The sequence below is a fragment of the Canis lupus genome, chromosome 7 (assembly GCF_003254725.2).
Source record: "Canis lupus dingo isolate Sandy chromosome 7, ASM325472v2, whole genome shotgun sequence".
Taxonomy (NCBI): Eukaryota; Metazoa; Chordata; class Mammalia; order Carnivora; family Canidae; genus Canis; species Canis lupus.
In genome coordinates, this window is record NC_064249.1 from 16,983,432 (window position 1) to 16,997,952 (window position 14,521).

At 41.8% G+C, this 14,521-nt stretch overlaps 1 protein-coding gene across 3 annotated transcripts in view; it reads right to left on the reverse strand.

Moving 5' to 3' along the window:
• The window catches only part of COLGALT2 (collagen beta(1-O)galactosyltransferase 2), a 117,190-nt gene that overhangs the window by 47,283 nt on the left and 55,386 nt on the right, over positions 1-14,521 (reverse strand). Inside the window, exon 1 of one of the 3 annotated variants that reach the window (XM_025430070.3) lies at positions 2,319-2,555. The exons of the other annotated variants lie outside the window; for them this stretch is intronic. Within the exon in view, the coding sequence (XP_025285855.1) occupies positions 2,319-2,338 (20 nt within the window). The 5' untranslated portion in view covers positions 2,339-2,555. Of the gene's footprint in view, positions 1-2,318; positions 2,556-14,521 lie in introns of those variants that run through there. 3 annotated transcript variants of the gene reach the window in all.

A 14,521-nucleotide genomic window follows, 5' to 3' on the forward strand; every position in this document is an offset into this window, starting at 1 on the left:
GATGCCAATTGCCAATTCCAACTACTTTCTTTTTTTTTTTTTAAGAGTTATTTATTTTAGAAAGAAAGAGAGAGAGAGCACGAGTGAAAGGGACAGAGTGAGAGGGAGAGAGAATCTCAACCAGGCTCCACACTGAGCACAGAGCTCAGTGCAGGGCTCTCATAATCCTAATATCATGACCTGCACCGAAATCAAGAGTCAGAGCCTTAACCAACTGAGCCACCCAGGCATCCCTTGATCTACTTTCAAGTCTCTTCTGGAAATTAGATTTGAATCAGCTCCTCCGTTCAGAACAAGGTCCAGGAGGGAGGAGACCCACAGGCCCACCCAGAAATTCCACTACCTGGAGAGGGAGAGTGGTAATGTGTACAGCTCAGTGTTGAGGGACACCAGGTTAGCACCTATGGACAAAAATGGGATAACATAAGGAGGCAGGGAAGTGGGCCAGAAAGCAACATGGGGGAGGGGCACAGGCCCCATCTATGCTGAGAAGTGAAGAATGTTGGGACGTCCACTGGGACACATGGCTACCTGCCACCCATGTCCAGTGAAGTAGCCATGAAGGGCACTTTGAGAGTCAAACCACTCATCTCATGTATAGACCAATTCCTGAAACTCAGAACCAGCTTGAATGCCCATAGTCTTTGCTCAAAATATTAGCAGCAAGAGTAAATTAAAACAAAACAAAATAAAAAAGTATCTTGACTGCATGGTTAGCCAAAAGTTATGGGACTTCTACATTATTCCCAAATCACTATAAAACAGTGTAGGAGAATTCCTACAGCATCGACTTCTTTCCTTGGTTGTGGGGTCTTCACTACGTGGGGCCTACATTCGCTGTGCCCTCCCCGCATCTATGCATTTGCTTGTATGATGTATTTCATTGTATGAAATGTATTTTCCTGGTATCCAGACTAAACACCCCCCACTCTGCCTAAGTATCTGCTATTCACAGACATCCTTAGAAATGAGCTGCTTGGGTGTAGGCGAAGATAAAGCTAATTGAAAAATGGGAGCACAGATTTAAAATACTCTCCTTATTGAGGGGAAAATGTTTCCTATTCAGTTACTTCTGGAAATTGTGCAGATTCTCTTTGTTCTCAGGCTTCCTGGGAAAGGAACAAATCCTCCAGCTGTGGTTGGAGGTCCAGGGACACAGGTGTTTGAGGTGCGGGGCCAAATCTCCTGCACGATCCCGGAGGCAGAGCTGCACTGACCACACCGGCCTGCTGGGGAAGCCTTGCAGCCCCTGCTCAAGACCAATTGCCCTGCCTCCTCCCCCAACCCCCGCCCCTGCCCCAGCACCAAAAAATAAACAGAAATCCAGGCAGGGACTCCAAACTGCTGCCTTTTTCATCCCTCTGACCAAAAAAACAATGCATTTCCGCTTGCATATCTAACCAGGAAAGCATCCGGGCGCTGCTCTACTCAGGGAGTTGGAGAGACAGGAGCAAAGGCCCAGCTGCAAGGTCCCCAGAGGAAACCCGAGGCTTGAGTGAACAGCTCTATTTTCAGAGTCCCTAGAACAATGCGACAGTGTGGTGCCTGTCCTGCTGTGAGCCTCCCCAAGTAAGTAGACACAGAAAAGTGCCTCGGTGGAGAAGCTGAGGAGCTGAGGGGTCCGAATGTGTGACCCCCTTCAGGGGAAGTCGAGGCATCGCTCCCATCTGAAAGTTCCTTCCAGTCCCGTAGAGAACGAGCCTTGGGTCTGCAAGCCTTCTGCCATCAGACTGGGAAAGGCCCCCAGTGAGGGATTCCTTGAAGAAAACGAATGATGTGAAGAGACATCCAGAGAGGTGATGCACATATGATTTAAGTCTCTAGTGGAACTAGAAAACCAGGGTTTGTGGAAGCACAGCAGGCATCGGCTGGAAGACCATGCTCCCTGGAAGCTAAGCCCGTTCCATCTTTCCCACAACTCTCCAGTGTGGGGACACACTTAAATCAACGATACCTGCCGCCCCCCCCCCCCCCCCCCCGCTTCCCTGGGTCTCTTTGGTGCAGGATAAGATAGCAAAGGTGGGCTCAGCTCCTGAGCCATGCCAGTCCTCACATAATTAATTTTCTTTGAATGCCCTGATGGGACAGTGGCTTCTCTTTACCTCTAAGAAGCACCAGGACCTGCCAGCCACTAAGAGGGAGCTCCACCTTTGGGAGAGCTGTGGCCCCAGTAGGCCCCCAGTGCTCGTGGTCAGTCCTCTCTCGGTGCCTTGGTCCTTGCTGGCTTTCTTCGGAGCTAGTATTTGAAATGCAAGAGCTGGTAGGAACAAGTGTGACACCCAACTTGGCCTCAGAGGAAAGTCTGGGCCATTACTCACCAATAACGCTGGCCGCCCATCCACTTTCTCTCTGATTCTGCCTCTGGTTCCTGTTTTCTTCTCTCTAGCTGTGCCCATCAGCAAAGGCCTATTGGTCTCAGAGTCAAAGTCAAATCAGGACAAAAATAAACACAGGCTGCAAATACAATCACCAGCACAGTGCAGGGCCTCTCCTTGGTTAAGGAAGTTCCCGGGGCCAGCAAGTGCATTGTCACTGTTACAGGGAAAAGTGAGAGTTCATGGAACAGACCAATAAATAAACATGTCTGCAGGATGATACAATTTGACTACTTGGCTGCACCAAGAAAACAACATTGAGACTTCTCTGGCAATGTCTACACACCCTGACATTTCTCCTTGTTCCAGAAGGTCAATTTTCATTCCCCGGTCTTGGCTCTTAAACTAACAGCTAACTTGAAATAATTAAGACTGACTCATTTATTTTTACCACGAGTCCTTCTGAGCTTGTGAGGCTTACGCTCACATTGGTGAGCATGGGGCCCCCAGAGCCATGTTAAAGATGCGGATTGGATCTCTCAGCAGGTGAGACACAGATGTTGAGGACACAGTCCTCCTGATTACTTTCATCTGCACTGATCCTCAGGGAATGTTCTCGGCTTCCCTGCTACCCCAGGAAGCCTAGACTTTTGAAGATGCAGAACAACAGGACCGCAATCCATGGGCCAGGATGAAGGCAACACTGTGCAGAGCCTGCTCTTTGCTGCTCCAGAACCTGCAAAATACAAACCCCAAGGCTCAAGGGAACGATGATGGAATGAACAACAAGGTTAGTCATCGCCTAGACGATTCATGCCATGACTAGTAAGTTGGCAAAATTGAATTTTCCGACTTGGGACTTCAAAAACTGAACTACCCTCTTAACCACCTCATGTTTTCATCTAGCAGGGAAAGACTCATCTGTGTAGAAAATAAAAGAGCTCCCACCTAAAAATAAGATTCCACTTTTTGAAGCATCTAGTGAAATTTATTTTCAAGAAAGCTCATGTCATCAAGTCTACCACCTTGGTCTCTGCTTTCAGGGAGAGCCTCACCAGAAGCTGCTCTGCCAAGGGGAAGAGATTTGCTTGGCCACTTGACAAAATATGCTGATGGATTCTTGCTTCTTGGTTACCATGTAGAATTGTTTAAAGACCTAGAACCTCTCTGCTGGGTAGAAAACTAGATCTGGATATGGGTAAGGATATGGACATGGTCTGGGGGGCTGGGGATTTCTCCCAACACAAGCCTTTTCCTGGGTCCTACCAAGTCAATTAGTAGCAGTTCTTCCTAATGAGCTAAGAAATCAGGAAAACTCACTCCTCACGAAACCCTCCTCACCAAAAAAATAAATGCTTCTACTCCCTCAACATCCCTTCTCGATATGTCTCATTTAATCCCAGAAACAATTATAGGCATTACACATCTGAAGACTGGGTAAGAGTGATGTTAAAAAAAAAAAATCTGTTTCTGGAAATGCAATCAACCAAGGAATCAATTTCATTCCTAAAGGGTAGGAAAGAGAAATGGTAAAAATTGGCAATTGACCAGTTAAAAGTGAATTCAAAAGCCCAATGCCATCGTATTGACGTGAAGATGAACATAATTAAATATATTACAAAGGAGCCATTCCTTAACAAAGGAGCCATTCCTTAGCCTTCCTTTTAATTCTAAATGGTCTGCACCTGTTGGCGCTATGAACCCCTCACCTGTGTGTCATGCACTTATCCATTTTGAGCTCTATAATTAGAGAACTTAGCATTATTTTTATCTCTCCACATTATGGAAGAGAAGGCTGAGGATGAAAGGCTATGACTTGCACAAGTCATAAAAATGGTGGGTGTTAGAACCTGGGCTCAGATGCCCCATCCCAACCCTAGTGCAAACTCCTGCCACAGCACTCCCCCACGCAGAGTGGAACTGCACCTGTCAGATTAGAAGGAATTCTCTGCCTTGTCAAGGACATTAATCAACGGGACCAGTGGGATCATCTTAGAATGAAAGTATGGACTTGTCCCAGCAGGAAACAAGGCAAGAAAACAGGAAGATTCATTAGTTCCCTATGAGCTTTTTTTTTTTAATTGAAGTATAGTTGGCCCACAATGTCACACTGGTTTCAGGTGCTCGATATTGTGATTTGACAACTCTATATGTTACACTGTGCTCACCACAAGCACAGCTACTATCTGTCATCAAGCTTTGTTGAGATTCACTTCAGCATAATTTTCCTTGGAGTCAAAACTCTTGGAATTCTATGCAAATATCAGTGGCAGCGTCTGCGACAAGATAAATATGTTTCTCATTTGTGTAAATACTCTTTTTCCTGTTTTTCTTCTCCTTTGCCCTTTGTTTCTTCTTCCTGCTCCCTTTCACTCACTCTTCATTTCTTTTTTTTCCTCTTCCTTGCTGGATTTTCCAGTTCTGTTAAGTTTTTTATTATGTGGGTGTGCCCTGAAGAAATGGAGTTACTAGTGGAATATATTTCACCATACAGTCAACAACTAGAGTCCGGATACTAAAGAGAAGACACATGGGATCTAGGGACACATTTTCCAGGAGCCCTGAATCTCTCCACTTCCCCCCCAAACACCTCAGGCTAGATGGGATGCCCAAAATCTGTAATTATACATTGATTCTCTACCTATACTTGGAGCACTGCACTTACTCCTGCATTGTAATTAACTGGTTCTCTTGTCTTTCTCCATTACCAGATTCTCTTCTCTGAGGATAGAAGTATCCCAGCACCTAACAGAGTTTACTGTGTAAAACAGACACTAACCATGGGCCTGATGAATGAATGAATGAATGAATGAATGAATGAACAATTCAAGGAAACTTTCACTGAATCCAACCCAAATGCCTACAAAGGCTGAGCACAGATAACATCAAGGACTGAAATGGACCATGCCTGAGCTAACAGTGTGAGGGACAGGACACATGCAGGCTCCATAAGATTGCTGCCTTGTGAATGTGTGCCCAGAAAGCCTAGATTTTCTATTGTTTCAAGAGAAGTCAGATATCCAGGTTTTGAGAAATAAAGGCCTGTTTATATCCCATGAGAAGTTTTAGGCTGAAATGCATGAACATGTGCCAGCGTGATAAGGGATCCCTGGAAACCAGGGACCTGACATTTTACAAGCCCACATTAGTTTGGCTTGTAAGAGCCATGGTCCATCTATCTGTGCACACTCAGGGCACATAGTTCAGCAATACGATATTTAAACTATGGCCAGGAGGATAGCAATAATGTCACTTCACTGCTTTCACAAACAATGAAAGCATTTTCAATGAAAAAAGGAAAGACAAATAGGCACAAGTTGGGCAAGGTCTAAATAATTCTCACAGTCTAATAGCAATAGAATCAGAAAACAGAAAAAGCAATGAATGATATAGTCACCATGGAGTGAGCAGAAGGGTACACTTCTCACACCCTACAGAACCTCTCTTTGCATAGCAACTAAGGCATACTTACTGCCCACTTTTTAAAATAAAAAGTGTTTATGGAGATACAATTCATCTAACATTCACCCAGTTAAAGCGTACAATTCAGTGGTTTTTAGTATATTCATAGAGTTGCACAACCACCACCATGATCTAATTTCCAAACATTTTCATCACCCCCAAAAGAAATCTGTACCCACTAGAAATTGCTTTGCATTCTCCCCGACTCCAGCCCCCAGTAACCACTGCTCTACTCCCTGTCTCTGAATTTGGCTTTTCTGGACATTGCATATAAATGAAATCATACAACTGTGGCATTTTGTGTCTGACTTTTTTCACTTAGCATAATGTTTTCAGGGTTCATGTTGCAGCATATATCAGTAACTCATTTATTTTTAGGTCTGAATAATACTCCACGGTACGGATACACCATTTTGTTTATCCATTGACCAGTTAATGGACTTTTGGGTTATTTTTACTTTTTATTTATTGTTATACTGTTATGAACATTCATGTGCAAATTTCTGTGTGGACACATATTTTCATTTCCCTTGGGATTATTGCCTAAATTTGAATATTATAGAAAAATGAAGAAAATATATTTTATTTTATTCTCTACCATGTATGGACTACCCTATGTTCCAGGGACTAAGCTGGGCATTTTAAGTATACAACTCTAATCCTTATGGTAATTCTCAAGGAAGGTATTATTATCCTCATTTTTACAGATAAGGAATATGAGGCTTAGAGACTTTCTCCCAAAGCTTATTCCCTTTTTTCACTTATACTTCATCTCTGATATGTATTTTTCTCAATTTCTGAAAGTCTTAGTTTTCTGTTCCACTGAAGCAAAGAGGGATCCTTTACTCTGTCGTGGCCATATATTGAGTTCAGGTGACATGATGTGACCTAGGAATGTGGGGGCAGTGGCAAGTATGCAAGAAGTGTTGGCTCTCAGCAGACAAGCTGGGCAGATGCCACCAATGTAAACAATCAGCCCTCGGGCCTGGCAGGGCGATGCCCTGGCAAAACACAGAACTCATGAACCATGAGGTCATGATGAACAGGGGCCAGTGTGACCACAGAGAGAGACTGGGCTTCCTAAATGAAGCACTGTGGAAGACCTCGCCCTTGGAGCCTCTCTGTGAAAAGGAAAGCTGGTTGGACTGGGCTAAAAAACGTGAAGGCGAAGTGGTCGTTTGAGTGGAAATCGGGAAAAAGCTGAAATAAGTATCCATGTTTTACACAGAATGGTTTAGTTGGATTCATTTGTTTCTGTAGACTTTTAACTTAAAAGTGATAGTAAATACTTTAGTCACCCACTGATTCTGAGTTACCTGACATTATTATTTGACTAAACACATTCTTTTTTTCAGTTTTTTAAATATGTATTTTTATTTAAATCAATTAATTAACATATAATCTATTCCTAGTTTCAGAGGTAGAGGTCAGTGATTCATCAGTCTTATATAATACCCAGTGCTCATTACATCACATGCCCTTCTTAATGCCCATCATCCAGTTACCCCATCCTCCTACCGCCCTCCCTTCCAGCAACCCTGTTTGTTTCCCATGATTAAGAGTCTCTTATGGTTTGTCTCCCTCTCTGATTTCATCTGGTTTAGTTTTTCCTCTCTTCTCCTATGATCCTCTCTTTTGTTTCTTAAATTCTACAAATGAGTGAAATCATATGATAATTGTCTTTCTCTAATTGACTTATTTCGCTTAGCTTAATATTCTTTAGTTCCATCCGTGTCATCACAAACTGCAAGATTTCATTCCTTTTGCTGGCTGAGTAGTGGACCATATACATATCACATCTTTATTCATCTGTCGATGGACATCTGGGCTCTTTCCATAGTTTGGCTATTGTGAACATTGCTGCTGTAAACAGTGGGGTGCAGGTGCCCCTTTGGATTACTGCATCTGTATCTTTGGGGCAAATCCCTAGTAGTGCAATTGCTGGGTTATAGGGTGGCTCTATTTTCAATTTTTTGAGGAGCCTCCATACTGTTTTCCAGAGTGGCTGCACCAGGTTGCATCCCACCAACAGTGTAAGAGGGCTCCCTTTTCTCTGCAACCTTGCCAACATCTGTTGTTTCCTTGACTAACCACATTCTTAATCAAGTAAAAAAGTATGAAGTCAGGAGACATGGCTCTTCTGCCAACTAGCTCTACAGCCTGAATGAGTTTACTTGATCTTTCTGTACCTTGTTTTTCCATTTGTAAAATGGAGTAATAATACCTATTGTACATACCTAGCTCAGTGAGTTGTGAGGAGCCAGTGGTATGTGAGAGAGCTTTCAAAAGCACTTTCTTTGAGAGCTGGATTTTCTCTAGCTCTCTCCAAAACACACACACACACACACACACACACACACACACACACACTCAAATAAGAAATTAGACAGCCTATTGAATAGGCTCCTGAGATGCATACAACAAAGTTCAACACATGCATTTAAGGCGAAAAATCCAGAACTACCACAGAACTACCATTTTTTTAAGAATAAAAATACACCTGCCCATTTAAATATAGACAACATGAAAAGAATAGTGTGGCAGTGACTGCTGATTGTCTCAATATCAGCCTTCCTCTTCCTCCCTATTAATAGAATGTTTAGCTGAGCCATGACCATCCAACTTAAGGAGTACATTGTAAGTTCTGTGACAGCCAGGATGTTCTGTTCACCACTCTATCCCTAGCACTTAAAAGAGTGCCTAGGACATAGTATGTGTTCAACAAATATCTGTTGAATGGTTTGTCAGCAAACTTCTAACCTAAGAAGAGCTATGGAAACCCCTGCATGCCTCTCTAATTTTGGTAGACATCTGTGCATCTCTGATGCAGCTCCTCTATGCCAGGCAGTATGGCACTTTGTCAGTATGGCACTTGTTTCTGGAAAACAGCACTTTGTCACTGATGTTAAGGTGCTCCTACTTCCTCCTAGTTTAAAAGAAAATACAGGTATATAAATAATTATAATTTGGTGTGACGTTTGCAACAATGGATATACAACAAGGTGGCTAAGTGCCAGAGAGGAGGGAATGGCTGGAAAGATATGGAAGGTCAAAGGATGAGAAGCCTGAATTGAAATTTGAAGAATAAGCAGATATTTATTGGAATGTGGAAGGTAGATAGAGCATACCAGAAGATGGAATAATATGTGTGGAGGCAGAGAGGCATGCAAACACAGGATGATGTGTTTGCAGAGCTACATGTAATTTTGTTGGTCTACAACGTACAGATCAAAGGGGTGATATGGCTGCAAAAGGGATGACATAACTGTCCCTTGGGAATGGAAGTAGCAGTGAAGATGTATGTCCCACTTTTCTGGGTCCCTAGCATCTTGCCCCGCTTGAAAGAATAAACAGGTAAATAATTCTCTGAAACAATATATTTTGCCAAATTATGACAGGTGCTACCTTTAGGATCTATAGATGCTATAGAATCTATTCTTTGAATTCTTCAAAGGCAATGCTCAAAACACATATGAAGCACTGGCCTACTTCATTCCATTTACGGACACAGGTTCAGCAGCCATATATGATGGGTTTTTTGGAAAAAGTGTGATTTCTAACATTCCGACCCATTTTCTTCAAAACCTCATTTGTACTTCTCAGCCATGTGTCCAAATTTCCCACTCCCAAACTGTGCCCAGTACATAGTAAGCGTTTAGCCTGTGCTTGTAGAATGACAAACTCAGCAAATAAATGCCTGCAGAAATGGATGACAAAATAAAAACACAGTGCCTAAATTTATTAAGGGTCTACCCTTAGAGATCCTTTGCTACCATATAAGCAAAACAAGCAGCAAAGGTAACAGAATAATACTAAACCCATATAAAGCATTTTGATTTTTTTCCCCCCAAAGCCATCATGCTTCTTCCTGCTATAATGCTTTTTCCTCCATTGAAAAAATTGGGCTAGGAACATGAACAAAGTCAGAAAGCGTCCAACTCTGCAAATTGAATTCAAGGCTGTTTTCCCACAAGAGTCACCTAGAATGAGAACTTGGCTCCAGCTGACAAAAAAATCTCTTTCCAGCCCATCACTGTTATCCGATACCTGTTGCCTTGGTTCCAGGAATAACACTCCAGTCGGCTCAGGAGGGAGAGAGGAAATGTTTGCCTTGAATTTATCTGCTTTCAAGAGTGTTAAGTCTGGCCTTCCCACATCACTTCATTTGAGGTTTCTTTAAGGGGGGGGGCAAGGACCACGGTGTAGCAGGTGTTAGGTCCATGTTCATATTATATACTCAAATGGAAATCAAAGAGCTCCAAGAAGTATTTTTTAAGACACCTCTTATTCATGTTGTCAGAGGCAAACTGGACGCTATTCGGATGGTATTTTTCCCCGTCTTTATTATGGAAAACTACTGTCGGAGAGAAGGAACACTCTGTGCTCCTAACATTTCCAGGGTCTGTGTGGCTTTGTAATATGCCACAGAGGAGGCGAACTTGCACAAGTACACAGTACATAGAAGTGTCCCTACCACCTTGACTTCTCACCACACTTCTGCAGACAGGGGCAGCCAGAGCAAAGAGCTGAGCCCACGTGCCTCTCAGGCCCCGAACAAGGACACTTGCAATGTAACATCTCACTTGATCCTCACCACAACCCAATGACATAGTGCTCTTATTAACCCCATTATTGAGACAAGGACACTCAGGCCAATAGAGGTGACACATCATGCCCCAAGTCTCGGAGGGCAGGAAGTGTCAGAGCCAGTCTGGAAGGCAGACAGCGGGCCTCCGATGATTTGTCTTGTTAACTCCTGTTCTAAAAGTCTGGTTTTAAAATCACATTTTTGGAGTGAAGTTTTTTTAAAAGTAAGGAAATAGTTTAAAGAAGGTAAAGAGTAAATTGTGATTTTTGTCTTCCAAGTGTGAAATACAGCGACAAGCTTTTTACGTCATTAGTGATATTGCTGCAGCCACAGGACACTGGACATTACTTTAGAGCTCCTGTGGGTGGCGGGCCCTCTCGTCTTTGTGTCTCAGAAACAAACATACCTAACGAAGTGCTCATAATTTTGAGTAGTGTCTTAAAGAGCAAATAGCACTTAACAACTGATTGATTTCTCTAATATTTCTCAAAGCTTTGTGTTGCTTTGGTTATCTCTGCTCTAACTGATCAGTTTAAGGATCTTTTTTGAAAAAAAAAAAAAAGGATCTTTTTTGCCCTATGAATGGAGAAATTGGGTTTAGGGAAAAGATGGCTGAGACACTAGCTTTCTGAATATCTACCCCAAATTTCATCTGGTGACTCTGAAAGGTAGGACGGGGACCCTGGATCTTAGATTTCCAAGATGCTACGGCTTCCTTGACCTCCCCACATGGATCATATTCCCTGGCTGTAAGTTCTTTTCGTGCTATATACCTCTTATTCCCAGTACTTATCAGAGTCGCAACTCTGTTTATCTCCAGGGTATTGAGAAATGTGTTTCTCCCCTTATGGTCAATAAGCTATGGAGGACAAGAATGTGTTCGTTTGTCTTTGCTCATCATTGTAACTTGAAGCCCAGGACAGCACCTGGCATCAGCACTGAGTCAAGTGTTGCTAAATGAATAACTGAACACAAGATTGCCATCCTCACCCTCCTTTTTAATCACTAAATGTTTAAAACAGGGTAATTAAAAAAAAGTAAAATAAAATAAAACAGGGTAATTTACTTGTAAAAATGAAACATAATTAGACAGTATTGGGAAAATATCTCTTGGAGCACTTCCTGTTATATAGTCCATATTCAGAAAAGTCTGACTTCCGAGTGGGCCCTGGAAACAGGCAGGGGTCAGATGCTGTTTGGTACTGAGCTGTTGAAAGGCTCTGGGGAGCCCAACAGCCTGTTTGGGAGGAAGTGGGGAATGTGAGCTGTTGTTCTGAAGGCAGCACCCAGGAGACATTTGGCCAGGGCAGAGTTTAAGCAGATATAATTGTGGTTGATGGTAAATATGGCAACAGGCAAGTCATTCTTCTTCCTGGCTTTCATTGGGGTGTGTCCTTTGAGCCAAATTAGAAATCCAGCATCATATAGAATCTAGTTCCAACTGATGCAGAGAAAAGACTGCAATCTCCCTTTCAGACCTAAAGGAGGGTACAATGGTTTCCCCAGGACCAAACAGGCCAAAGGTAGCTCTCAGTGTCCTTCCTTCCCCAGCCTCAGGTCAGATCATGTCTCAGGCATGCTTTAGTCTTTAGCTGCCACCATGCTCTTCTGGGGTCACCATGAGAAGGAAGTCAACAATTTTCAATGTTCAAAGTTCATTTCTCCAGAACCTCCTGACCAATTTTTCAGTTGCCCCTATAAATTATCTCATAACATGTCACTAGTGAAATTCTCATTTTCATTCCCACATAGCAGGTGTTAACAGAGGGAATCAGGCATTACGAAAATGAGATTCAAATTCACTGTCCCAAGTTTCTTTGGAAAAGAATTAGAGCATAGCCTGAGAGCAACCAAAATTTTCACGGACTACTATCTATATGAAGACCTAACAGAAGACCTTTAGTTCAATGTGGCACTCAAGAAGAGGATTTGTTAACTGAATCACATATATTATTTTATTTCATCCTCACAATACCCTGGTATTCTTTCCATCTTACGGATGAGAAATCAGTCACAGAGCTAGTAAGTGATGGACCCAAGATTCTGACCTAATTAACCTGAAAATTAAAGGTGAATTTTCAAAAGCAGTGGGTATAGAGATTTCCTTGTGGTAAGGTCTAAAGGACAGGAATAATAAAATACCTAGCATAAAATCAACAATGTGATATTAAGTCAAAATTTTAAATATAGAAAATAAAGTCAAGTATATGTGACTACACTCTCTGCAGAAGGATTCCCTCATATTGAGGAACCTGTATAACTGGTGTGGCTTTTGGACTCCTTCAGCTGTTTAATCCTGGCTCAGTTAACTGACATGTCTAAGCCTTCACTTCCTCGTCTGTATTATTGTAAAGACTAAAAAACAACAAATGGAAATTATGAACTTAAGAAAAAGAAAGAAAATGGAGAGAAATAATAGCACTAATATATAACATCAATAGTCACTTTTTTGTACATAAAAAATTTCCAAGCTTATGTAGCAAGAAACTGTAACTATAAGCAGCTCATTATTAAGAGGAACACACACCATAATCTAATAAAAGGCATTGGCCCTGATTCAGTGGAAAATCTTCCAAGTAACCAAAAGAATCTTTAAAAATCTAATACATTTGCAAAACTGATTTTTCAAATCCCATATCTATAATAAACAATTCCAAATATATATAAGTCATGTCTAGGCAAAGATAAAAAATACCCTAAATAAAACCTTAGCAAAATAGAATACAACAGATATATTGATCTCCCCAAGCATCCTCTTCAGGCCATAATTTTATAAAGTGAAGACCCTCAGCCTGGGGAAGCCAGAGCCATGTCAAAGTCTTCTAGTATTATCACTTTGTGTGTTTGTTTCCAACTAGTATGTGGGGTTTTTCCTTTTTTCTTTTCTTTCTTTTTTTTAAAAAGATTTTATTTCGTTATTCATGAAAGACACAAAGAGAAAGTCAGAGACATAAGAAAGTCAAAGCCCAATGCAGGACTGGATCCCGAAACCCTGGGAGCATGACCTGAGCCAAAGGCAGATGCTCAACCTCTGAGCCACCCAGACATCCCTCTTTTTTTTTTTAATTGACTGTTTGCTTTTCCAAAGAAATCTTTTGGTTTTGCTTCCAATTTTTTCTTTTAATATTCCAATTTACATTTAAAAATCCCAATTACATTAGTACATTTAAGTGTACTAATGTACACATTTGGGGGATCCCTGGGTGCTAAAGGTTTAGTGCCTGCCTTCGGCCCAGGGCATGATCCTGGAGCCCCAGGATCGAGTCCCACATCAGGCTCCCTGCTAGGAGCCTTGCTTCTCCCTCTGCCTATGTCTCTGCTCCTCTTTGTCTCTCATAAATAAATAAATAAATCTTAAAAAAAAGTATAACCCTGTTTAATTTTTTTAATCTTAATTTTTTATTCCTTATTCCTCATCCTTAATCCTCAATCTCAACTCCAATAGATATGTTTTTAATATTTCTAACTTTAAAAAACTGTTTATCTCTTAGTTATCTCATTAAGCAAATTTGTTCTTTTATTTTGAATATTTTAGTATTATTTATCAGCCTTGTCCAAACTAGTTTGACACACCAATGCTTAATATGGTGCCAAGCCCATGAGAGACTTATGTGATCCCTTTGGAATACTAAAAGAAAACCTATATGAGGAAGGAAATGTAGAAAGTTCAAGTTGATAATGCTTAGAAGCCACTAGAAGCTGGGAAAGTCCATCTAATGATAAGGTGACGAGAGGTATAAAGAATGATTGGGTTTTCGTGTTCAAAAAAGAGACCCAAAAATCAAGACCGACGACGACACAAGTGAAGAGAAAACTCAATGATGATGCAATAGGAAGACCTAGCTTGAATCATGGGACCCTGAAGTCTCGTAAAGGAAAAGATATTTCCTGCCAAGTTATCTCTCCGGAGACAAAAATAAATGTTATGACATTCCTGCAGGCTCAGTAAATTCTCCACCTTGTGAACAAAGGCTTGCCTGCTTGGAGGTGAGGACCTGTGAGCTGACGTGCTGCTTATCTGCCTTCTAACCTCAGCGCACTGGCTTTCTTTAAACAAAGGCAAGGGTGTCGAGTGAAGGAAACTTCAGTTCTCTCTCAAGTGAGAAATACCTGCCATGACAAAGTGAAGGTTGGGGTTGGACACACAGCTGGTATC